Here is a 23277-nt window from a genome sequence, read left to right as displayed (position 1 = left end):
CATGTTAAATTTATTTTGAATTTTCCCTAATCCACACAGGATCACAATTACACATACAGGCTCAAATATAAACATAGACCCCCAATAATACTTAGCTAAATGTCCCTTTGCAAGTCACAACACGACTTTTGGTAGGCATCAACAAGCCATAGAGGAATCTAGTATTACAAACTTGTGATCCTAAGTATTTTTTTACAACTATTTTGAAAATACAGACCTTAACAGATCATTTTAAAATATATATTTCAAGAAGAAACATCTTGGAACCTTATTCGGACACGATAATTCTAGTCACATTTCAACGTAAATCCCATTAACGTAAAACTGTACGTAGTGACGCATCGTTTTATGTCACGTAACACTGCGTAGGGCGTGGTGACGCGTGCCTTTGTGGATTCTGTGGTCCGCCGCCAAATTCAAACAGCGAAAGAAGAAACGGGAGCTACAGCCGCCTAAAAGCCACAGAGAATCGGCTACTTTTACAACTTTTAGGTAAGCTCTCTGTACAGCAGGTGTCCCAGCAGACGTTCTTCTTTTAAGTTTTTATACTTATTTGAGTAGATGTTTTGTCGTGTAAATAGTAATTTTTTTTCCTAGCTAACCGTGGCTTCGGGGGCACAGCCCTCTTTTGTTTTGTTAATGATATTCACTGAATTTTATGGGAAAAGGCAGCATTTGACAACAATGGCACAATTTGACAGCGTTTTTATATAACGGCAAGTGAAAGGTAAACTTTAATTCTCATTTGTTGCTTAAGGCTGTTATTCCCTCCTCAGGGCAAGCCATTCCTGGGTTAAGTTGGACACTTGACCAGGAGCATTGTCCCTATCTAACAAAAGCCACGGAGCTTTTACTAACACGATTACTGCTGCTTGATTGTATGGTTGTTACGGCTCATTTTTCACTTTTTCCGTCCTTTGTTCATTGACATTTTTCAAATTTTTTGACAGTGACAAAGGGACTCTGAAATAATTTCCTCAAATTCGAGGATTAAAAAAGAAAGATTTGTCTTAACTTGTAACTTTTTCTTATTTTGGTCTATCAGTCCAAAGAAATATTCAAATTTCATAGCATGCTGAGCCAGATTAGAATATAGGTTTTTTTTATATTGTGAGATTTTGAAACTGTAGTATTAAAAATGTTATTTTCATAAAACTTATTCATAGAGATCACTTTTTTTCTCAGCTCGGTCATATAGCCTGTTTAGTCATGGATGGTGTTGGTAAAGCTGTGGTTGGAGTCTGGCGGGCACACACAGTCCTGGATGAGTCTGATGGAGCAGAGAGCTCCCCAGAAGCCCCGGACCGTTTCCGCAAACTTCGGTCCTCATCTTCACTCAACTCTCTGAGAATGTCACTGAGGAAGCGACTCCCACTGCGATCTGTCCAGACCAACTCCCTCCCTGAGAATCCGACCTGGGAAACCATGAAGGAGCAACCAAAGACCAGCACAGTCCACAAACTTACTCGTAGTGCTCGTAACTCTATCACCGGAGTGTATCAGGTAGATTAACTGTTATGTGTGAAATTGCCTATTTTTTTTTTTTTATTATTATTATTATTATCAGTCTCAACAAAAGCCACTAGTCAGTTATTCCAGAGTTGTTATTTTCTCTCTCTCTCTCTCTCTCAGAGGTTGCAGAGGACCAGAGAATTTTCCCGTGAAGAGTGTTTGGTAGCGACCCCGGGTCGTGATGGAGAAAATGCTGGAGCATCGAATTCTTGCACCCCAGGACATACACCTCATCGGGCTGCAACACCCAGACGCACACCCAGAGCAACAGGTACACCTGGGCGTACTCCAGGCTCCAGAGGACGCAGGACTCCTGAAGCAACCGTAAGAGGAGTGAAAACAGGAGGTGGCAGGAGGCAACTGGTCCGCATGGCTGCTGTACGAAGTCCCTTTGCCTCTCCAAATACGCAAAACCAGAGGAAGTGAGTTTGATTCACTCTTTATGCAACTTTGCTTTTTAGGACTTTGTTAGTTTATAAGTTTGTTGAGTGCTTTTATTTCATTGGATCCCTCTGAGGATGTGTCAGGATGATCATACACCATTTATTTATTTAAAAAAAAAGAAAAAAGAAAACTCAACCAAATATGTGGAGCAGCTGAGAGTAGCTCACTTGAATTTTGGTGGTTACCTTTTTCCGCCAAATATTTTGTTTTTATGATCTATAATAGGAAATTTGACCAAGATTTGGAGTCAGTTTCCAGTGGACTCAGGAGGCTCAAACATCTGTCAAAGGCTTTTGATGACATCATTGGGAGAGACAGCAGGTAACATTTTTTATTTTAGTGAATTCTTTTGATATCTTGATCATTGACTGGGTGGTAAATTCTAAAATTGTAAAAAGTGTTTGCATTATGTGTGTTATTAGTTTCTCCCAGATTGGGTAATTAACAGAAAAAGGACATGTTTTGTTACCTTTTTCTATAATCACAACTAAAGAAGTGTTTTGTTGGTAAATTAAAGTTTTGTGTAACTGAAGAAGCCATTAGTCCATTTCCTTGTATTCATGCATATTCTGCATTGAGGAAGGGAGTCTCTGTCCTCCTTGCCCTCTCACCCAAAGAATCCCAGCTTGTGGGTCCCCAGACTTCCTCCCCCTCCCTCCAGACATTCCTCCCGCCTCAGTTTGAAACAGGGCCTGTGTTTCTGGTATTCAGATAAGGAGGGAGTAAGGGGGAAAGGAGGTGGGTGTGGGAATTGGAGCCAGATGACATGACAGAATGCATTTGAAAATTTGCGTCACTTCCTGTGTTGTCATTTAAAATATTTGTGTCCTGTCCGATGTATAAACGATGATATTCAGTGAGGAAAGCGAGCACTCGGTAATGGTGATCTTGCCTGTTATTTGCGCACATTACATGCTCCCAGAGGCTTTCCTCACTGAATATAGACGTCTTCTTATTTAATTGAGATCAGTTTTTTGTTTTGTTTTTTTTACTTACAACAGGCAGTTCAACTATTCCCAAATTGTGGAGTAATACAGAAGGTAAAATCCCCTTTCCAAAGAGTTGAGTTTTGAGAACATACGCTTTCAGTGTAAACACAAAGGTGCATGGCAGAGCTACTCGGATGCATGCAATCTGGAAGAAAAACAGATTAATAACTCGCTGTCCGAACAAATGTTGCTCACACTTTTTCTTGCTGACTTTACAGCTCCTGCTTTAAATTTTCCTTGACACCAAACTTTCCCAAATACCTTTTCTGATATTACCAGAATGTCTACGAGGCCATTTACATATTAAAATGATAAGTAATAAAATTCAAATTGTAGATCAGGAAATGAGTTACTGAAAATTTTCATTTGTTGCCTGGTGGCTTAACACTTGTCTTTTTCTTTTTAAATAACTAACTGATGTTACAGTTGTAAACCTATATGGTTTTAATGGCAGTCTCTTTTTGCACTGAGTAGTGTCTCTCTGTCTCTGCAGATCTGGCCCAAAGGAACGTTCTGGGGGAGCGATGATGAGAAAGCTGGATCCCAGCGGTAAACTCAGCCGCTCAAATGTCACACGCAGAGCCACACGCGTCTCAGACACGCTGGGCAGTTGGGCCCACACAGCTGTGAACACTATTCGCAAACCCAACTGAACTACATGTATGTCTGTGTGTATAATGCAGGACCTTTTGTAGCCATGTTTTACACTTATTATACTCATTATTATTGTGGTGTCACTGTTACATATTCACAGTGGCGTTATGATACTGGGAGACTATTATGCTACAGCTTGTCTTTTTTTATGTGTGCTCTGCATATTTGTGAGCATCTGTGTGACTCTTGTGTGTTTACATGTCTCAGGTTAGCTTGTTGTGGGTAAAATATCCTCACTGTAGCTTCCAGAGGAATTTTCTTTGCATCTGTCGTAGCTGCTACAACCAAAATGTTACATTTAGTTACATTTTCAAAATACTAATATTGTACTTTGTGTTCTCATTCTCTGCATAGAAAGTTAATGAAATGTACTCTAATGAGATCGCGAACAAGAACTGCAGTTTATCTGCTGAACGAACACTAAATTTTCTGACAGAGGGGAAATTTTTTTTTTTCCACTATTTTTATATGTATGCAATAATGTTTCTAACACTTGTTACACTATTTTTAAATGTCATTTGATTATACCAAATTATCAAGTGTATTTTCTAAAACAGTATTTAAATGTGAACATTCCTTGAGGCAGAGGTTGGCACTTCTAATGGCCTGTGGATGATTCATGCATCGATACTGTACACACAAATCATCTGATAATGTGATGGGGAAAAAGATTTAGTGGCTCATTACCAGTTGATGGCTATAATGATGATGTTATAAAGAGATATTCTGAGTCTTATTAGTGACTGTCAAGCTACCAGCCTCAAATTAAGCAAAGCTCTTCTGTGGGTGTGTTGTTGTTGTTTTTTTGTTTTTCTGTTTTTGATACTTTCTTTTTCTGCATTATTATTTTTTTAAAGGAGAACAACTGTCCAAATGTGAAAAAATAAAACTTTGCATTTTTTATGTATATATATCCGTTTCATGTTTTCTCTTCACATCATTTTAGTTGGGTGTTTTCTTTTTCTTTTCTTCTTTTTTTGGGGGGGGGTTTAAAATAATATTTTCCTCAACATCATGATGTTGATGATGGTGGTTATCATTTGGTGTCAGTTTTACAGCACATTTGTTCATTAAACTAACTGTAGTTCCTCCAACATTTTAGAAACGGAGTGGAAAAATGTGTTTATATCACTATTTTGGGTTTTTTGTTTTTTTTCTTTCTGTTCAGATCATTTTCAGGTATTGAAATCTATATATGCCAGTATACTAACTTCCCACTTCATTAGGTATACCTTGCTAGTACTGCCTTAATGCTTGCCTAATGGCACAGATCCACCATGGCGCTGGAAGGCACTCAGTTTGTAATAAGAGGCCCAATTTATGGCAATAAAAAAACTCCCACGCCATTAAATCAACACCGGCAAACCTGAACCAGTGATCAGTCCAAGGAAGGATTGATCCATGCTTTGATGCTCTTTGCATTAAATTTTGACCCTATCACGTGAATGTTGCAGCAGAAATTGAGATTAATAAAACCAGGCAACATTTTTCCAGCCCAATTTTATCTGTGCGACACTGCAACTCATGCCTCTTTCAGATCACAGTGATGGTTGTGTGGGAAAATTTTAGTAGATCAGCAGTTTCTGAAATATTCACATCAACCACCATGTCATGTTCAAAGTCACTTAAATCTCCTTTCTTCCTCTTTCTGATGCTCAGTTTGAACTTCTTCTGGTACTATAATTTGTGTTTTAACTTAGAATAATTGTAATATTCATACATCCGTACTCTTCTGCTTATTGTTATGGGGTGGGGGGGCTATCCCAGCTAACATAGGGCAAGTGGAGGGCACACCCTGGATAGGTTGCCAAACCGCTGACCTAAAATTAAATTATGTTACACATTTGTGATTAAGTACTTTATATGAGATTAGTACTACTTTAATTTGTATGTAGAAAATTTGTGTAATTCTTTTAGTGGGTAAATCATTTGGGATAGCATGGTTATATTTGTATATATCATATTTGTATAATATCCAAGGCACAGTCTATAGAAAACTAACTGGTAAAGGCAATACATTTTTAATTTAAAACAACTACACATTTAAGACAATAATTCATTATATTTGTAATATTTCATGACTAATGATAGAAATTTGACAAAGCAAGTAAACAACAGGAAATCAGAAATGCCATCTGTCGTACTTTACTTGTGTTTCTTTGGTGAGGTAGCTTAAATTATTTGGAATTCACTGAAAAGTCAGTCACTTAGTATAGACTTGGATTTCGTTAAAGTAACACGTCGGTAAGACTGCCCCCGCGTGGTGTTTTACGATCACTGCGCGGTGAAACGAGAATTGCTCTGTTTGTCCTTTGTTGTCACCCGTCTGTAGCTCGCTGCCTCGCTGAAGTCGCTCCACCTCTGCCTCTCCGGCTTTGTACCCAGAGCTGAACCCACGCCGCGGCTACCTTCTCTAGGATACCGGGGCTGCTAAAAATTTGAAAATGGCCCTCCACGTCCCAAAAGCTCCGGGCTTTGCCCAGATGTTAAAGGATGGCGCCAAGGTGGGGTTAAATTAGGAATATTGGGCTCGTAGATGAGCTTTGACTGAGTAGTTGTGAAGAAGCGTGCTAGCTAACGTTAGCCGCTAAGTTAGCATGTTCATTCAGAGTCATGAGGGATAGTTCTAGAAAGCAGCAGCCAGGCCGCCCAGCCGGCTGCTGGACGAAGGTCTGTTAGGGAAGATGAAATGCTTATTCTTGATATTTCACTGTCTCCCTTCAGTCTAAACCGTGCTAAATATAGCAGCAGCAGAAGTTGAGCTGCAGTTATAACGGGATGTCATAATGCAGTCACACCCAGCTAGCATTCAGCTAACAGTACTGTCAGCTTAAAGTGATGCTGATGCTTAATGAAATGCTTACATTCTCAGACTATCCATATTATATCCAGTTATTTGCTTTTAACATATTCATTGTTAGGTAGTAAGCTAAATATATTAGTCTGACATGGAAATGAACGGTAATGCACCTGTCTTGAAAAGTTGATTTCTTGTCTGTTACAGCACTTTTCAGGTCTTGAAGAGGCTGTCTTCCGTAATATCAGAGCTTGTAAGGAACTTTCTCAAACCACCCGCACTGCCTATGGGCCCAACGGTAAGTTTGGTCTGCCTACAGCCTATTAGGGTTGTGCTCTGTAAAGATATCAAAGCAGCACCCGTTAAATGAAGTGTTTTCTTTTAGGCATGAACAAAATGGTCATCAACCATTTAGAGAAGCTGTTTGTCACCAATGACGCTGCAACAATTCTCAGAGAGCTTGAGGTGAGGAGATGTTGGTGTGCACCTCACTGAAATTCAGCTGAGTGCATAATAAATGTATGAATTTAACTATTTATGTAAATTATTGTTTGTTTTACAGGTGCAGCATCCCGCAGCTAAAATGATTGTAATGGCGTCCCACATGCAAGAACAGGAAGTCGGCGATGGTACCAACTTTGTCCTGGTCTTTGCTGGAGCTCTGCTGGAGCTGGCTGAAGAGCTCCTTAGAATGGGCTTGTCTGTTTCAGAGGTAAACAAGATAATATTGGTAAAGTAGCATGGCTTGATGTCAAACATGTGCTATGATTGGTGCATTTTCTCAGTGCCCGCTTTTTCTTCTTTGCCACAGGTGATTGAAGGCTACGAGAAGGCTTGTAAGAAGACTCTGGAGATCCTGTCAGACTGCGTTTGCTCCTCAGCCAAGAACCTCCATGACATTAATGAAGCCAAGTCGCTCATCCGTACAGCAGTCATGAGTAAACAGTACGGCAATGAAGACTTCCTTGCGAACCTCATTGCAGAGGCCTGTGGTGAGTCAGAAGTGCACACTATCTCAGAGTTGATTGTCTCGATTTTAGCATTGCCTTGGTATTTTTCTGACTTCCTTTTTCTCCCCTCTTTGTGCAGTATCGATCTTCCCAGAGTCCGGCAATTTCAATGTTGATAACGTCAGAGTATGCAAGATTTTGGTAAGCAGCATCTTCTGTTGGTTTTATTTTGTGTGCGTATGCAGTTTGGCCTCTATTAACATTTGTGGTCATTTTAGGGTTGTGGGGTGACTGCATCCTCTATGCTTCATGGCATGGTTTTTAAGAAGGAGGCAGAGGGAGACATCTCATCAGTGAAAGACGCCAAGATCGCCGTTTTCTCCTGCCCCTTCGACTGCATGGTGACAGAGACTAAGGTAAGTGGAGGTGATCGATATATTAAGTTTAATGAAGATGATGCTGACATTGCTCTCGGTGCTGACGATAGTCCCATCTGTTCCACAGGGCACAGTGTTGATAAATAATGCACAGGAGCTCATGGACTTCAGTAAAGGAGAGGAGGATTTGATGGAAGCTAACGTGAAGGCTATCAAGGAGGCTGGTGCCACTGTGGTGGTAACTGGGGGGAAAGTGGCTGACATGGCGCTGCACTACGCCAACAAGTACAAACTCATGGTGGTCAGGTAAGAACTACAAAACCTTAAGTGAGCAGGGAACGTATCATATACAAAGAGCTAGACATTTACGGCAAATTCAGCCTGAGTTTCTTCTAGTTGAGCTTACTGTTTCATGTAACTCGCTTAAGAGATCACATTTCTCCCAAGTAAAGATTGATCTTTTTGCTAATACAGATGGTCCTTTCATGGCCTAGGACTAAAACTTTTATTTTGAAGTTGCAAGATGTAACTGTGTCTGCATTTTTTGGGAAATTTAAATAAATATATGATGGCCGTATGTTAAATATTACATGATATATAATAGTATATCTTTGGCATTGTGTGCTTCCCAGCCGTAAACGTTCTTTTTTTCCTTCTCGTCAGGCTTAACTCCAAGTGGGACCTCAGGAGATTATGCAAGACTGTGGGAGCTGTAGCTCTGCCCAAGATGGTGAGTGTACACTTGTTTTTATCAGATCAGGTATTCGAAAGAGCCATCCATTTTTAACTATAAATACATTTTTGTCATCCATAGACTGCTCCGACTCCAGATGAGATGGGTCACTGTGATGGTGTATATCTGACTGAGGTGGGAGACACTCAGGTGGTGGTCTTCAAACATGGTAAATGACTCCGTTCTTCAGGCTTGTGAATCTTAATTTTAAACCTTTCTGAGTTAACATGTTAGTTGGTGTTGACACAGATAAAGAGGATGGTGCCATCTCAACCGTGGTGATCAGAGGCTCCACTGACAACCTGATGGATGATATTGAGAGGGCTGTAGATGATGGAGTCAACACCTTTAAAGTTCTGGTCAGGGTAAGTAGACATTATAAGTCACTGGGGTTATTTTGTTGTTGTTGGGATTTTTTTCTTACTTTTAGATGAATCACAAGTTTTAACAAATGGATGCACAAATTATATTTTAAAGATTATTATTGTCTTTATTGTAAAGCAACTCAGGCTGATGTTTATCTTTTTTCTCATCGGTGTTGAGCACCTGTTTACTTAATAATAATAATAATAAATAATAATAATAATAATAATAATAAAATAGAATTAGGAACTGAAAAACAAACTATGCTATGAGCAAAACTTTCCCTTTAAACATTGTTATTGAGAATCTTACAGTTCACAAATTTCAAGGGGTTTTCTTTTTATGTACTACTTATGTACTACACAACAGCTACAGTCTCTCTGTCATTCATTATCTTTAGGACAACAGGCTGGTACCTGGAGGAGGAGCCACTGAGATTGAGCTGGCCAAACAGATCACCTCATATGGAGAGGTATGCACATTCAAGTGAATTAATTAACATATTCCAAGTCCACACACTTATCTCTCCTCTTCGTTTTGTCCTATTTTGACTGATACACCATTTTCCTGCCTTTCTGCAGTCCTGCCCTGGTCTTGAGCAGTATGCCATTAAAAAGTTTGCCGAAGCTTTCGAGGCGTTGCCACGTGCCCTCGCTGAGAACTCCGGCGTGAAGGGGAGCGAGCTTATTTCAAAGCTGTATTCTGCGCATCATGAGGGAAACAAAAACATGGGCTTTGACATTGAGGTATGTATGGATGCATGAGAAGAATGTGTGGATGGCTTTGATATAGTTTGATTTCAGATGTGAATCGTTTAAAATATTCAGCCTGTGTTTTCCTTGGTTACAATCTACAACGGCACTGCAAGAGGCACCTAAACCTTACACACTGGTCCTTAACGCATTACCAGTGGTGTCCAAAACGTGACAGTGAATGCCGGAGGAGCTAACACTGCTGTTTGCACTAAAAACATGCACTACATCATTCTGTCATCACAAGAGAAACTTGGCTCATGTGTTGGCCTTTGAGAGAAAAACAGTTACCTTGACTGAAAGCTGGAAGGACTTGAGCTCCCACTGAGTCCATTTGTGTTGTCTGCGCTATGGAGACAGATACAGCCTGTTCCACATGATCTTTAAGCTAAATAATATGATGTTCACATCGTATGTAATTACCAAGCAGGCGAATCACAGTTTAGATTTTTATTTTTTTTTATTTTTTTTTGGCTTCCAGTTAACTTGGGTAGATGCACACCACTTTTTAGATTAGGGTACACAGCTTAACACTAACAGTCCTTTTTCCCACCTGTACCTACTCATCTTGGCTCAACTCAGTTTCGGACGGTTTCTTTTACAGTCGAGTACGAAGTAATGGCGACTCAAACACCACGACGATGGAGGAGGTTGAGGTGATGCTATACCTGCTGCCTCCTTTTTTTTTTTTTTTTTTTTTTTGCATAGCCAGGTCCCTAATTTCCGGGTTTCAAAAATTATGCTTTTGATTTTCGTGAAGGAGACGCCCTCATGACTAATTGAGGAACGCCACTGACTAGCCAATCGGTGGCATGCAGTCTGTTGACGTCTCGTTTTCTGAGTATGGGAAACCCTCGAAACAGTCGAGTTAAGTTGAGCAGACTAGGTCTATAAAAGACATCTTAAAATTTGTGTTGTAGCATCCTTTTTTCCCCCTTAAATCCAAAATTTGAAATTATTTTTTTTAATACCCGTTTCTATTGAAGCGTCTCATATTCTTGACTGACGGTGCGGTTGTCATGTCGTTTGCAGAGTGATGGTCCTGCTGTGAAGGACATGCTCGAAGCCGACATTCTGGATCCCTACCTGGTCAAATACTGGGGCATAAAACTGGCTACCAATTCCGCTATCACAGTGCTGAGGGTGGACCAGGTGGGTACAAACAAAACATTCTTAACACACAAACTCTACATGTAATGAAAGTCAGCCTCATACAGAAGATTTTATGAACTTTTGAAATTGTGTTTTTTGTTTTTGATTGAGACAGAAAACTGCTTCAATCAGTCAGACAGTAAGAGCCTTTAGGACTATTTTAAACGGCTTTTAATGTATCGGTTTGGTTTTTAACTGAATAATTTAGGCTTTGAAGCAAATCAACAAACTTAATGCCACACTCCAGAGATCCGACGGACCGCATCAAATCACATCTCACAGATGTTTGCTTTCTGTTTATATTTTGAGTTTTGTATTATTCTTTTTAGGATTTTTTTATGTTCTTTAAAGCAACTGGTAGATTATTAAGTGTGCATATATGTACGATCCAGATCATCATGGCTAAGGCTGCAGGGGGACCCAAGGCTCCCAAGCAGAGAGGCCATTGGGACAAGGACGGTTGGGATGAAGAGCCTGATAATTTTGAAACTCACCATTAGAGGGCACACACAAAACCCTCAGTCGCTCAGTCAGTAGGTTTTGGAATGTGTGTGCGCTTTTAACTAAAAACAAAAAAAAATCTGCACCGGTGTGCTCAGTCACTCACAGGAGGTTGAAATATGTATGCGTTACCTGTCACTACTAACACTGGAGAAATGTTGCGTTACTGACTGGATTCAACCACATCACAGGTGTTTTACACAAACCCAGATGTGCCACTGCCTAAACCTGCACAGAGCAGATAGTGTGTGTGGTGTGATAGCATGCTGCATGCACTCACAAACTGCTTGCAAGTACCAAATCAAACAGTGTTTTGTTTTTTAATGTATTTTAAGAGAAGATTAATTCAGTTTAGACGTAGTTGAAGATGTTTTGTGAAACATGAAGTGCCTTAAGTAACTGACCCAGAGTTTAATTATTATTTCTTCAGCTCATTTTTTTTCTTTAATTATTTATTTGATTTTAAGTGTTCACGTTTTGTGCACAAGTACATTTTCCTGTGTGGCGAATTTCTCTTAAAGCACAACATACTCCCACGTGTGCTCATGAATGTTTAATCACTATAAATGGACTTCTGGAATATCTGTAGGGATTTAAATGGCCTTTTTTTTACTTTGAAAATATAGTCCCCTCATTTATAAATAAGCACAGCAGTTTAAGATTGAACACATTTTGGATGCTGTGGTTAATGTTTGTCTATCAATTATTTTATGAAGGTCAGAGGTGATGTGCTTCCACTCTGCCATAAAGCCCACTCACTCAACTGCATGGATCTTATGATGAAATGATTGTTTTCTTCCTTTATAGATCATCATGGCCAAACCAGCAGGAGGACCCAAACCTCCCCAGGGAAAGAAGGACTTTGATGAGGATGACTAAAATGTCCAGCAGATGCTCCTTTTAACCCTGAACGCTCTGACATGGATTCCCAAATGTTTTCTACTTATTTAAAGCTCACCTGTTTATTGGTTTATTTTGTAGAAATGACCATACATTGGTAACAGAAGTTTAAAAAAAAATCATACCAATGGCTCTGTTTTGCTTTTTATGTTCTCAGTCCCAAATAAAAGGCACCTGTGCTGTCACTATTTGGTTTGTTTTTTACTTTTTGCCCAGCGTTGCTTTGTAAACTTCTTTGATACTTCATATGATCACTAACTTTGTTTCATCACATATTGAGACTCAAAAGCAACGAGAAAATGTACTGTTACCACGCTTCAAATTGCTGTGTGTTTCCCATGATATTTAATGGCCAACATTGTACATTGCTTCTTGATATGATACAAACATGCATTAAATTCAGTTTTACTTATATAGTGCCAAATCACAACAGTCTCCTCAAGGGCTTCATATTCTACACTAAAGATATAATAATTGAGAGAAAACCCCACGTGTTGTAGTCAGATCAGCATCTAATCTAATATAGGACATATGCACAATTAATTAACCCACCAGATGCTTCCAAGTGTTTAAAGAACATTACAAAATTCCTAAAAAACTCAAAATATGAACAGAAATAAAGAATCCCCAAAGAGCAAGCACTTGGTGACAGTGGGAAAGAAAACCCCTCCATCAGAACCAGGCTGAGGAAGTGGTTGCCATCTGCTGTGATGGGTTGCAGGGTAGGAGAGGGACACAGGACAAAAAACACACTGGAAGAAATTGGGGTGATAAGATGCTGTGAGATCTTACTGTGAGGTTCTAGTTTGTGAGGATACAGATTTTAAATTTGATTCTGGATTTAACAGGGAATCAGTGAAGAGAAGCCAGTATGGGAGAAAGATGCACTCCTTTTCTGTATCAGTGCTCCCGCTGTAGCATTTTTAATTAAATGAATTGCATTCAGCATTCACATTTCCTCCAAACATGCTAAGACAGCACAAATTATGCATGCATGGGTTTATTTTTAGAACAAGTGAATGGGGGGGTTGAAAAATGTATCGGGAGATACAGGAGGCTTTTCTGTTGCACGTTTGCTTTTGTGCACACAACAAGTCACGCCAATGCAAATGATGCAAACCTAACAGAAACTGTCACCGACGTGTATAATTGATGTGTGCGGCTCTGATTACCGCAAGCAGCAGCACAGGGATCTGAAGCGTGCCTCTCATTGGACGGTAGTGATGGGGGCGGATTTACGCTGACGTTGCCCATACGCGGGATTAACTTGTTTTCTTTATATCGCCATATCTGTCACATTTTACACCGCGTAGCCCGATCAGCTGCAGATTGTTAGCGAAAGGTAAGCGTTGTATTCGTGCAGCCCGACACCGTTGTTCGTGGAGAGGTTGCGGAACAGCGCGGATGGCTAAATGAAGAGCAGACGTCGGTATGAGGGCACTGCGCTGATGTCCTGTCACACAGATGGGGGCCGACGGCAGTAAAAACAGGAAGGTGAGTTGGATATCTGGTTGCTAAGGTGTAAGGCACGTGCTTTGGTGGGGGTTCCCTGTGTGACGGGGTTCCGCAATCTCTTGGGACCTGAAAAGTGTGCTGAAGTTGCGTAACGGTGAAAAGTCGCCAATTAGTATTACAATGTGTTATTCCCACGTTACGATATATGGGGTGAGACCATTCACTTTGAATGCAGATTCGTAACTTTTCAAACAAAAGTCTGACACTCCCCAGATTGTGGTCACTGGTCGAAGCTGTTTCAGCAGAGTGACAGCGGAGTAGATGTGTCCCTTCATTTTGCTTGGATGATAATGACACTCTGCATGGCTGATTACGCGCATCGTGCATTACATAGCTGCAGAGATGTGCAGCAGGAGCCCCACGGGGAGGGGGCTTGTTGACCCGGTGACTGCACTTTGGATGCAGACCAGGGAGGGTTTTTATATATGAGAGCAGGAATGGTTACATGAAAATGCTGCTCCACTCGGCTCCTCTCAGGCATTTGAGGGATGAAGATGGGGCTGTATTATAGCAAAGTCTGATGTCTTGTACAGTAAACCACAATCGTTAGGAAGGCAACCTTTTATAAATATATAAATAATAAATAAATAATATATAAATATATAAATACTGTGTACTGTCTTTCAAATCTATGGCAGGTTGTAAAATTATTTAAATACAACCCCAGATACACGTGTCATTGTTTTTTTTTTAACAAAAACTAAGATAAAATTCACAAGTGCTGTGTGTGTGTGTGTGTGTGTGTGTGTGTGTGTGTGTGTGTGTGTGGGTGTGTGTGAGAGAGAGAGAGAGAGAGACTATAAAAGATACAGAATCACAAAAGAGCTGTAGATGTTAAACAAAGAGTACAAATAAAGGAGGAAAAGTTAGAAAAAAGACTGAGCGAAGTTGTTGCGAGGGTTACTGGGGAAAAAAACTTCTTCTCTACAAAAAACATTTTTGCAAGTATGGCTAAGGCTTGCAAAGCTGCATCTGAGTAAACCACAAGACTTCTGGAACAATGTCCTTTAGACAGATGAGAATATTATGAAGATGTTTGGTGAAAACCAAACCCAGCGTAACATCACAAACACGTCATACCGAGTGCCAAACACGTCGGTGGAGGGGTGATGATTTGAGCTTGTTTTGCAGTTGTTGAGTTGACCACAAAGTCCTCTTATACCCAAGTTTATTACAGTCTAATTTGAGGTCACCTGTTTGACAGATAAAACCCTGACCCAAACTGGATCATGTACAAGGATCCCAAGCACAGCAGCAAATCTACAATAGAATGGAACAAAATAGAGAATAATCAAGGTGTCAATACCCAGTCAAAATCCAGACTTTAACCTGATTGAAATGCTTTGGTGGGACCTTAAAAGTGCTGTTCATAAATGAATGCCTGCAAATCTCAATGAACTGAAGCAACGATACAAAGAAAAAGGGGCAAAAATTCCTCCACAGCAACCTGTCAGACTGATAAAGTCATACAGAATACGACTAATTCAAGTTATTGCTACAGTAAGTTGTGTTTGGACTTAGTCTGTAAATTTAGAGCAGCATTTAGGCAATTCTCCTCTATATTTTTACAAAGCATTTTTCAGTACAGGTTGTCCTGTGCCAACTTTCTTTGTGTGTTCTAGTTTCCAAAAGGTCAAGTGAAAGCAGAAGGGCGCTTTCAGCAGTGCACGCCTGCCTTGATAAGTGTTGGTACTTAACCTTGCGTAAAACAGTCTCTGAATGAACAGTCTATTCATTTTTGTTCTCCAGGAGTTTGTGTAATAAAAACAGACAATCTAAATGTTTTTTTATCCTGTTTCTTCTGTAGCATCTACAAAACTGTGTCTTTATCTTTTGTTTCCCCAACAGAGGCCTTCCGAAGGGCAGGAGAATGAGCACTTATCTTCTGGATGGCGCGGCTTCCTCTCAAACATTGGCCTGTCTGTCCCAGCAGGCCTGTGTCGCCTTGCCCCGTCTGCCCTTCATCTGGGCCAGCGTCGAATGCTCCAGGGCAAAGCCCCCGAGATCCCTGACCACGTCTTGAGGCTGGCAGGAGTTGGCCCCCACAAGCTGAGAGCGGAGTGGAGCCTGCCGGGGTTTATTACCATGTTCCTCCCCGAATTCCCCCACAGAACTGTGCCTGGCCACGAACACTTTCAGGTGAGGGTCATTTTGAACGCCAGCACCACATCATGCGTCTTATGATTGAACAAAGCTTTCTCATGTTCTGCTTTTACTTTTTTTTTTAACTAGACACCATCCCATTGTATCTGTGTCTGCATTGTTCTCGCCTCACTAGGTGTTGGGCTACATCGCCAAAGGTTCATTTGGACCCATCCTGAAAGTGAAGGACAAGGTCAAACAGAAGACATATGCTGTTAAAGTGAGTGTTGATTATCTGGTTTTTAGCATATAGGTTTTCTGCGTTTAAATTCTAACATAAATACCAATCAGGCTGTTGCAGGAAACTGAAGCTGTGAGATAATTGTGTTCACGGTTCATTTATAATTACAGTGGCCTGATTTCATCTTGTGTCTGCCCACAGGTCATACCTAAAGCAGAGATTTTAAGACTCGGGGTTTTGGAGCAGTCAAAGGAAGAAGTTGTAGTCCAGGTGGGTTTTGTGTTAACTTTGAAGGCGTTATATTTGCATTTCGTACAGTTAGCACTCAAATTCCTCAACAAACCAAGGTTTTCTAAAGTACACATAATAGTCAGTGAGTGATAATTACTGCTAACAGTTAATAAGTGATAAGATCTCATGTAAATATTGTGCTATTCTTTGATTTCTTAACTTTAGAAATGTTGATAGAAGGTAGAAAAAATCTGCTGTGATGGTGATGAACCATTTATGTTTATTTGCCTTCTCACAAAAATGGCGTGTGCCTGTAAAGTCTGAAGTTAATGCGATTCTGAGTGACGTGATCTCTCAGAAACAATGGTCGGTTGAGCTTTTCCAGGCTGACCTTTGACCTTTGCCTGCAGCGTCAGGTGCGCCACCCATTTGTCCATGACCTCCAGGACTGCTGGCAGACACAGCGCCACGTCTACATTAGTGAGTCAGACAGAGACCGGTGACCCAATCCAACCCAGATCCACTCTCCCTTTACTTCACCTCACCTTTTCTCACCTCAAAACTGGCAGCTAGGTCCAAGATCTACCCACAGCCCCACCCAAACCCAGCTCCTACAACACGATGAACAAAAAAAAAAAGGCAAAGAGGTTCCCGTCGAGACTTTAAAATTCTGGGTCTTTTGAGCTTGTACCCCAGGTTTAATCGCACCTTTATCAAACACCCTCCAGCCCTGCAACCCCAGTCTACCACTCCCTCTGCATCGTGTAGCTTCTTCGACTTCTTTCCTCTTTCCTCCTGAGCATTTACCCTCTTTTTCCAAATTAGCCACTGACTCAGAAAGTGTGACCCACTTTGTTTGCCTCTCCACCCCCTGCAAAAAGAGAACGAGTTAGCCCCCGAAAACCAGATGCTGAACATACTGTGAATCATCACTGAGTCACATATTTTTTGAGCCTGAAATGTAGAGAACATGGAAGTCACCACAACAAACCGATGAAGATCTCTGCAGATATTTTAAAGCAATTAAGGTTAAACAGTTGCTTAATTATTATGTTGCCTTATGTAACAGTGTTAAATAAATATGGCTATCCTCAGTTACAGTGTGGTGATTCATTATTACAAACGCACACACATGCAGTTTAAAGTCATGCTCCATTAAGGCAGCCAGCCTTAAAATTCCACCTTGCTTGCTTCCTAGAGAAAGACAGTTTTCACTCTTGTCTCTTCCCTAACTTGAGCAGTGTTGTGTTCCACCTCCCGCTGACCTTCACTTCCCAGTCACATCTCGCACCGCTGCACAGAGGCATGCTTTGATCCTGTTTCTTCTCCAACAGTGTGCGACTACTGCAGCACAGGAGACCTCTACACCTACTGGCAGATGATTGGTCAGTTCCCAGAGGACACGGTGCGAGTGTTTGCTGCAGAGTTGGGATGTGCGCTTGGTGTGTATGCTATTACATTACTAATTAAATGAAAGATGTGAACCCTCATCCGTACTGTAGGCCTGACTTTTCCCCTCGGAAATCTTAATTAGCTCAAAGCGTCGTTTCCATAGTTATTTAACTGGAAGTAATTATCAGAGGCGGTCTTATTAAAAACAGATGAGCTCTCTAAGGATCTCCACCGGCAACTCAGCAACGTCAGAATGGTTCAGTTTGCCAGTATGAAGACATGGATTTGAAACCTGTTTGCTTACTGGTTGTTGTTTTTTTACAGGCTTTCTGCACGATTTTGGGGTGATCCACAGAGATGTGAAGGTAAAAACCAAAAAAATTGTACAATGACACAAAACCTATGTTAAGCACAGGCATCTATATCATTTCAGGCAACACTTATTCATATCAAGGTTTTTCACAGGACTCTCTGCAGTCCTCGGTCTTTTACATCATTGTGAAGGAAATTTGGCCCACTGTTCTTTACAACTTTGTTTGAGTTTAATGATGTTTGTGGGAAGTTGTTCACACCAGCTCTCTTAAGGTCCCACCACCTTGGACATTGACATTGCTCATTGGTTCTTTTTTTTCTTTTTTTTCAGCCATTCTGCTGTAGATTTGCTGTAAGACATGTGGTCTCACATTTGTGTCTAGAATACTTTGGTATACAGATGAATTCATTATTGATTCAATAACTACAAAACAAGCCCAAATCAGCCCTCTGTCACCGCAGTGTTTGACAGTTGATATTTTACAGCTGATATTCCACTTCAGTCACTCCAGGCTGGAAGACATTGTTCGAGAAATCTTGAAAGCTGAGAAAGCGTTTTTTTTTGATGGAATTTTGCAAAACTAAGCAATGCTTCTTTATTTTAGAGAAGAAGCTTTTTCCTAGCAATCCTTCCAAATACTTGTTCAGTTATTTTCTAAGTGTGCTGTCATTAACTTTAACATTTAACATACTAACTGAGGCCTGTAGAGTCTGAAATGGGTTTTTGGGAAATTCTCTGAGCATTGCATATCAGCTAATCAAGTGCACTTGATTATCAGCAGCAGGCTGTTACTTAGCTGCTTCATTCCCATGGATGGAGTAAGGTATCCATAGGAATACCATAGGCTGTACGGTGTAAATCTTACACCATACAGCAGAATAAAGGATATCAAATGCTGCAAGCCTAACATTTATCTCTAAAACCATTCTAGCTGGATTCCCTACTTTTGCGTAAAAACAGCAAGCTCAGCTTCCTTTTCCATCATGCACACGTACAAAGGCTGTTTTTGGTTTTGTAAGGCTGAATACTGAATACTTACTAAAAAGTTTCTAGACTGCTCATTCCTGTTTTTTAGTCAATGCATGAACACAACAATGTGTACAATGCATTAAAAATGTTTAAATTGCCACAAAATATTTTATTGAAGTAGAATGTGTTTGATACTTTGTGTTTTTATCAGATACCGTATTTAGAGTTTTGTTTTAATATTTTGTTACAGGCTACAGGTTTCCTTTCATCAGTGTTTCGCAGTAATCCGATGGCAGACACAGTGTGTGGCATAAGAATTCAATGCAAGAGTGTAAACTCATCCACCTATTTATTTATTTTGCTCTGTTGTTGCAGATGGAAAATATCCTGCTGACAGACAATGGTAAGTAAATTTTGTCCCCAGCAGAGAGCAGCATAGCTTTGGTATGAGGGAAAAACACAGAAGCTTCTAGAAAACAGAGCTGTGCACGTCTATCAATCAATACCTATCACTGCAAACTATGAGGGAGCATTATGATACAAATAAAAATCCAGCCTGTATCAGTTAAAAAAATAGCCTGGGATTTCATACTCATCATAACATAGAGAAAATGATCTTTTCTAGGACACATCCGGCTAGCTGACTTTGGTTTGTCTCGTCGCCTGGAGAGAGGGGGAAGAGCCTTTACCATCTGTGGAACCATCCAATATATGGGTGAGGAAAACATCCACTCTTAACCTCCCCTGCAGCTCATCCCACCACAGCTGCAGATGCTGGGATTTGGAAGCATTTAGAGCGTATCTAATTATGTTTTACTGGGAGGTGAATTTATGAATGGAAAAACATTGTGAGGGTTCTCTGTTCTCTGCAGCTCCTGAGGTGCTGAGTGGTGGGCCCTACAACCATGCAGCTGATTGGTGGTCACTGGGAATTCTGCTTTTCTCACTGGCTACTGGGAAGGTTAGCTATTGTTGCCTGTTTGCACGGTCAGCAGTTCGATTAATCTCTCAGTGACACATGAGCATGAAAGACTGTGTTCATTTAATGTTCTGGCATGCTGAAGTATTAATCTACCAAAGTAGCAAAAGATGAATCATCCCCTGAATTTTCCCTCTGTCAGTTCCCTGTGGCTCCTGAACCAGACCACTGCAGCATGTTGAGGAAAGTGAGGAGCTTCCCCTATGAGATGCCCCTCAGCCTCAGCTCCCCACTGGCCTTGCTAATAACAGAGGTAATCATTTATTGTATATCTGCTAAGCAGCGAGCCAGTTGAACGGTCAGATCATCATCTGCACATTTTCCTGTCCAGCTTTTATGCAAGACTCCCTCGCGTCGCTTGAGGACGCTTGATCGTTTCCAGCGGCAAACCTTCTTCCGCGGATCAACCTTTGACCTCGACCTACTGCAGCGTCAGCCCATGGAGGTAACAGACGAGACGTCTGAATGTCCTCGGTTTGGTTGTTTCCTCTGTAAGCTGAAGCATGAGTCTTGACTTCTCCTCTCTGTTGCTGTCAGGTGATTCTGGAGCTGCGGGAGAGACCGGACCGAGCGGCCAAAGCTCGACGAGGCCTCACTTTGTCCCTACAGCCTCTCAAAGGCTTCGACTACGACTCGCTCCTCAGCCCACCCGCCACGCCACACTCGCAGCAGGATCCCAGCGCAAACACTCACACAGCTGTACCGCTGCCTGGCCCAGCACTCCCACTGCATCCTGCTCAGGAAAAAGGTCCACGCAGAGAAGTGTTTGTTTGACAGACACTGAGTTTACAGTGTAAAGGCACACTTGTGCACATTTGTTCACCCTTGAATTGGTGCGCCTTTAAAAATTTTCTAAACTTTAAAATTACTGACTTAATGGAAATCACCTTTTTTTTTTCTCCACGCATATTTCAATGACTTTTATGTTTTGTGACGTGCTTAACACAAGTTCTTCTTCCTTTATGTGTTTGCCTTTCTCCGCTGCACACAGTTTCTTGCACACTTGTTTGCCCAACAGTTGTGCAAGAAATATTGCACTATTGTGCATCCACTTTCCAGTAAACCATCATGGCTGCCGTGTTAATACATAGTGGACAAATGCCGTGAAATTTACCCCTTGTGGAAATGTCATGCTTGTTGATCATAATATTATAGATCATAATATTTTTTCTTTTTTGTTTTAAGTGTGCAAACCATAGTTATCCTTTCAGCTAGGTGAGTTGATTTCAAAATCTCTGCTGTTATTTTCATGTTGCAAGATGTTGCAGTTATTTTAGCAGAAGCGGATGGAAGACTCGTTGCCTCAATCTGTGCTACTTTTACTTTGAAACATAGTCTGTACCTTTGTTCATGCCACGATCCGACCTTTCCCAAACCTGACCTTGGCTACATCATCTCCTCGAGCAAGTGACACAGTATCAGGTTCAAATGTGTATGCCTTCAACACCTTATTTAGCTTCATCATTTATAACCTACGTCTCAGGGGAGCGCTCGGTGGTTTTCCCATTCAGCCTTGATTTTTGACTCCAAGAGCTGTACAAAAGTGTGCAGATCAGAGCTGGGACTGGAACAGCAGTACCGTTTACCTCCAGTTAACATTTTGATCGATACAGGGCTTTTTCTACGGTCTGTGGATGTGGTAAGCCCTTGCCAGTAATCTCACCTTTATGCACTTACCTGCTCATCTGATTATAGTGTAATTTATTTATTTATTTATTTTTGTAAAGTATTCCCTAATGTGTGCCCAGAATGCCTCGTGTGTGATCCTTGACCTTTCTTTATTTCTGGTCACCGAATGCTGATGTGTATATATTCCTGTTTATAAAGTTTATATGACTTTTTTTTTAATACTCTTTGATGTTTGATATGTTATGTTATGATGTATTTTTGTAATTGCCATGTAGCACAGATGGAATATTAAACTCTGACTGTACAAAGTTCTGCTGGTTTGTTCTGTCAGGGTGGAACCTGTTGAAGTTCAAACCAAGCATCAAAATGAGGAAGAAAGTTATTAAAGTGACTTTGAACGTGGTGTGGTTGGTGGTGCTAGACGTGCTGGTCTGAGTAATTTGGAAACTGCTGATCTGCTGGGACTTTTCCACACAGCCATCTCTACGTTTTACAGAAAAAAGAGAAAATATCCAATGAGCGGCACTTCTCTGGGGTAAAAATGTCGTGTTGACATCAGACCTGACGGGATGGCATTGGCAACTCAAATAACCACTCATTACAACCAAAGTATGCAGAAGAGCATCTCTGAACGCACAACACACTGAACCTTGAAGCGGATGGGCTACAACAGCAGAAGACACACCATGTGCCAGCAAAAGAAAAATTAGTACCAACTGAGCATCATTTAAACAGCCCAGCCTAGCTGAGTATTGACTCTGACAGTGTCCATCCCTCTATGACCACAAAGTACCCATTTTCTAATTTTTGTTACCAGCAAGATAACACCCGATGCCATAAAGCTCAAATCACCTCACGTTTTCTTGAACGTAACATTGAGTTCACTGCACTCAAATGGCCTCCACAGTCCCCAGATTTCAGTCCAGCACCTTTGCGATGCAGTGGAAAGGGAGATTCAAATCATGGATATGCAGCCGACAAATCTGCAGTGTGTCGCACTATCTTGTCAATATGAATCAAAATCTCCTTTTGAATTACATTTTTTTAAGTAAAAACTTGAATAAACAACTTTTATGTTGATATCTTGATATAGTTTTTAAATTTCTTAGCATCAGTGCTATATCTGCAAAAATGTGTCTGTGGGATGCAAGCTAGTTAGATTACAACAGTGCATTTATTTAATATAATTCAATATTCACTATTAGAATCAGGATTTCCTGACACTATCAATCCTATTTCAAATGGTTATTTTTCTCTCTGAAGTTAGACTACAAATAGAAGACTACAAATCTATTTTTCACCAAGGAAAAATAGAAAGTTGGCATTAGCACCAACAGTGTCATCTTTACACAAACTGAGAAGAAAGAAACAACACACATATACAAAATGCACTATAAATGGAGCATATATATTAGGCCACAACTAAAATAGAGGTATGTGGGCAAAGTCACCAAGTGCAGATCTGCATTTGACCAGGGGGAGCTCAGCATCTCAGAAAAACTTATGAAAACAAATTCCTTTTAAGGTCATATTATTGTTAATGCTCAAGTCATAAAAGTTCACTCACTCAGCTATAACTAGGCCGCAAAACATGAGTATTAATCATTTTCAGAGGTTATTTAGCACTAGGACGAAAAAAGACTCACCAAATACAGAGTTTATTTAATTAAAGTAAATTATTTTTATCTTATTGAACAGTTTGCACTGTAGGAGGCGAGGTTCCGCCTTTGTTCACAATCGCTTTGTCAATTTTACCATCAACATCTATAAATACCTTGGTACTTTTAGAAAACAGAGGACAA

General features: G+C 40.6%; 3 protein-coding genes across 7 annotated transcripts; all 3 read left to right on the top strand.

Annotated features, from left to right (window-relative positions):
• The first annotated feature begins 358 nt into the window (after nt 1–358).
• On the top strand, nt 359–4043 carry LOC120734348. 3 transcript variants are annotated; one of them, XM_040033120.1, is made up of 6 exons: nt 359–492; nt 1186–1503; nt 1633–1934; nt 2182–2277; nt 2958–2996; nt 3439–4043. In XM_040033120.1, the coding sequence occupies exons 2-5, from the start codon at nt 1210–1212 to the stop codon at nt 2986–2988; spliced, it is 723 nt and encodes a 240-aa protein (XP_039889054.1). In that variant the 5' UTR covers nt 359–492; nt 1186–1209; the 3' UTR covers nt 2989–2996; nt 3439–4043. The 3 variants fall into 3 exon arrangements, with proteins under 3 accessions (XP_039889054.1, XP_039889052.1, XP_039889053.1); XM_040033118.1 differs by lacking the exon at nt 2958–2996; XM_040033119.1 differs by lacking the exons at nt 359–492; nt 2958–2996 and adding an exon at nt 519–727.
• A 1904-nt stretch (nt 4044–5947) lies between these two features.
• Nucleotides 5948–12309, top strand: cct8 (chaperonin containing TCP1, subunit 8 (theta)). Of its 3 annotated transcripts, none has more exons than XM_040033113.1 (16): nt 5948–6103; nt 6604–6694; nt 6782–6861; nt 6959–7108; nt 7208–7388; nt 7486–7547; nt 7625–7762; nt 7851–8029; nt 8387–8453; nt 8538–8625; nt 8706–8821; nt 9220–9291; nt 9401–9565; nt 10604–10723; nt 11116–11252; nt 12032–12309. In XM_040033113.1, exons 1-15 carry the CDS (start codon nt 6044–6046, stop codon nt 11221–11223), a joined length of 1677 nt encoding a protein of 558 aa, XP_039889047.1. In that variant the 5' UTR covers nt 5948–6043; the 3' UTR covers nt 11224–11252; nt 12032–12309. The 3 variants fall into 3 exon arrangements, with proteins under 3 accessions (XP_039889047.1, XP_039889046.1, XP_039889048.1); XM_040033112.1 differs by having other exon boundaries at nt 11116–11256; XM_040033114.1 differs by lacking the exon at nt 11116–11252.
• Nucleotides 12310–12432: 123 nt separating this feature from the next.
• rskrb (ribosomal protein S6 kinase related b) lies at nt 12433–22488 on the top strand. Its single transcript, XM_040033116.1, has 13 exons — nt 12433–13618; nt 15488–15778; nt 15918–16001; nt 16164–16232; nt 16604–16673; nt 17528–17635; nt 17910–17950; nt 19243–19270; nt 19493–19582; nt 19740–19828; nt 19989–20099; nt 20178–20291; nt 20384–22488. Exons 1-13 carry the CDS (start codon nt 13589–13591, stop codon nt 20618–20620), a joined length of 1362 nt encoding a protein of 453 aa, XP_039889050.1. The 5' UTR covers nt 12433–13588; the 3' UTR covers nt 20621–22488.
• The last annotated feature ends 789 nt before the right edge of the window (nt 22489–23277 follow it).

Source organism: Simochromis diagramma, unplaced genomic scaffold (genome assembly GCF_900408965.1).
Source record: "Simochromis diagramma unplaced genomic scaffold, fSimDia1.1 OVJJ01000216.1, whole genome shotgun sequence".
Classification (NCBI taxonomy): Eukaryota; Metazoa; Chordata; class Actinopteri; order Cichliformes; family Cichlidae; genus Simochromis; species Simochromis diagramma.
This window is presented reverse-complemented; position numbering and strand designations above follow the sequence as displayed.

What these genes read in the sequence shown, in the direction of transcription:
- cct8 (XM_040033113.1), top strand. Translation starts at nt 6,044, where the DNA reads ATGGCCCTCCACGTCCCAAAAGCTCCGGGCTTTGCCCAGATGTTAAAG. An exon ending in CAATTCTCAGAGAGCTTGAG is followed by an intron (nt 6,862 to 6,958) that starts GTGAGGAGATGT and finishes TTTGTTTTACAG; the next exon opens with GTGCAGCATCCCGCAGCTAA. An exon ending in ACATGGGCTTTGACATTGAG is followed by an intron (nt 9,566 to 10,603) that starts GTATGTATGGAT and finishes TGTCGTTTGCAG; the next exon opens with AGTGATGGTCCTGCTGTGAA.
- rskrb (XM_040033116.1), top strand. Translation starts at nt 13,589, where the DNA reads ATGGGGGCCGACGGCAGTAAAAACAGGAAG. An exon ending in TCTCACTGGCTACTGGGAAG is followed by an intron (nt 19,829 to 19,988) that starts GTTAGCTATTGT and finishes TCCCTCTGTCAG; the next exon opens with TTCCCTGTGGCTCCTGAACC. An exon ending in TGGCCTTGCTAATAACAGAG is followed by an intron (nt 20,100 to 20,177) that starts GTAATCATTTAT and finishes TTTCCTGTCCAG; the next exon opens with CTTTTATGCAAGACTCCCTC.
- LOC120734348 (XM_040033118.1), top strand. Translation starts at nt 1,210, where the DNA reads ATGGATGGTGTTGGTAAAGCTGTGGTTGGAGTCTGGCGGGCACACACA. An exon ending in CTATCACCGGAGTGTATCAG is followed by an intron (nt 1,504 to 1,632) that starts GTAGATTAACTG and finishes TCTCTCTCTCAG; the next exon opens with AGGTTGCAGAGGACCAGAGA. An exon ending in ATCATTGGGAGAGACAGCAG is followed by an intron (nt 2,278 to 3,438) that starts GTAACATTTTTT and finishes CTGTCTCTGCAG; the next exon opens with ATCTGGCCCAAAGGAACGTT.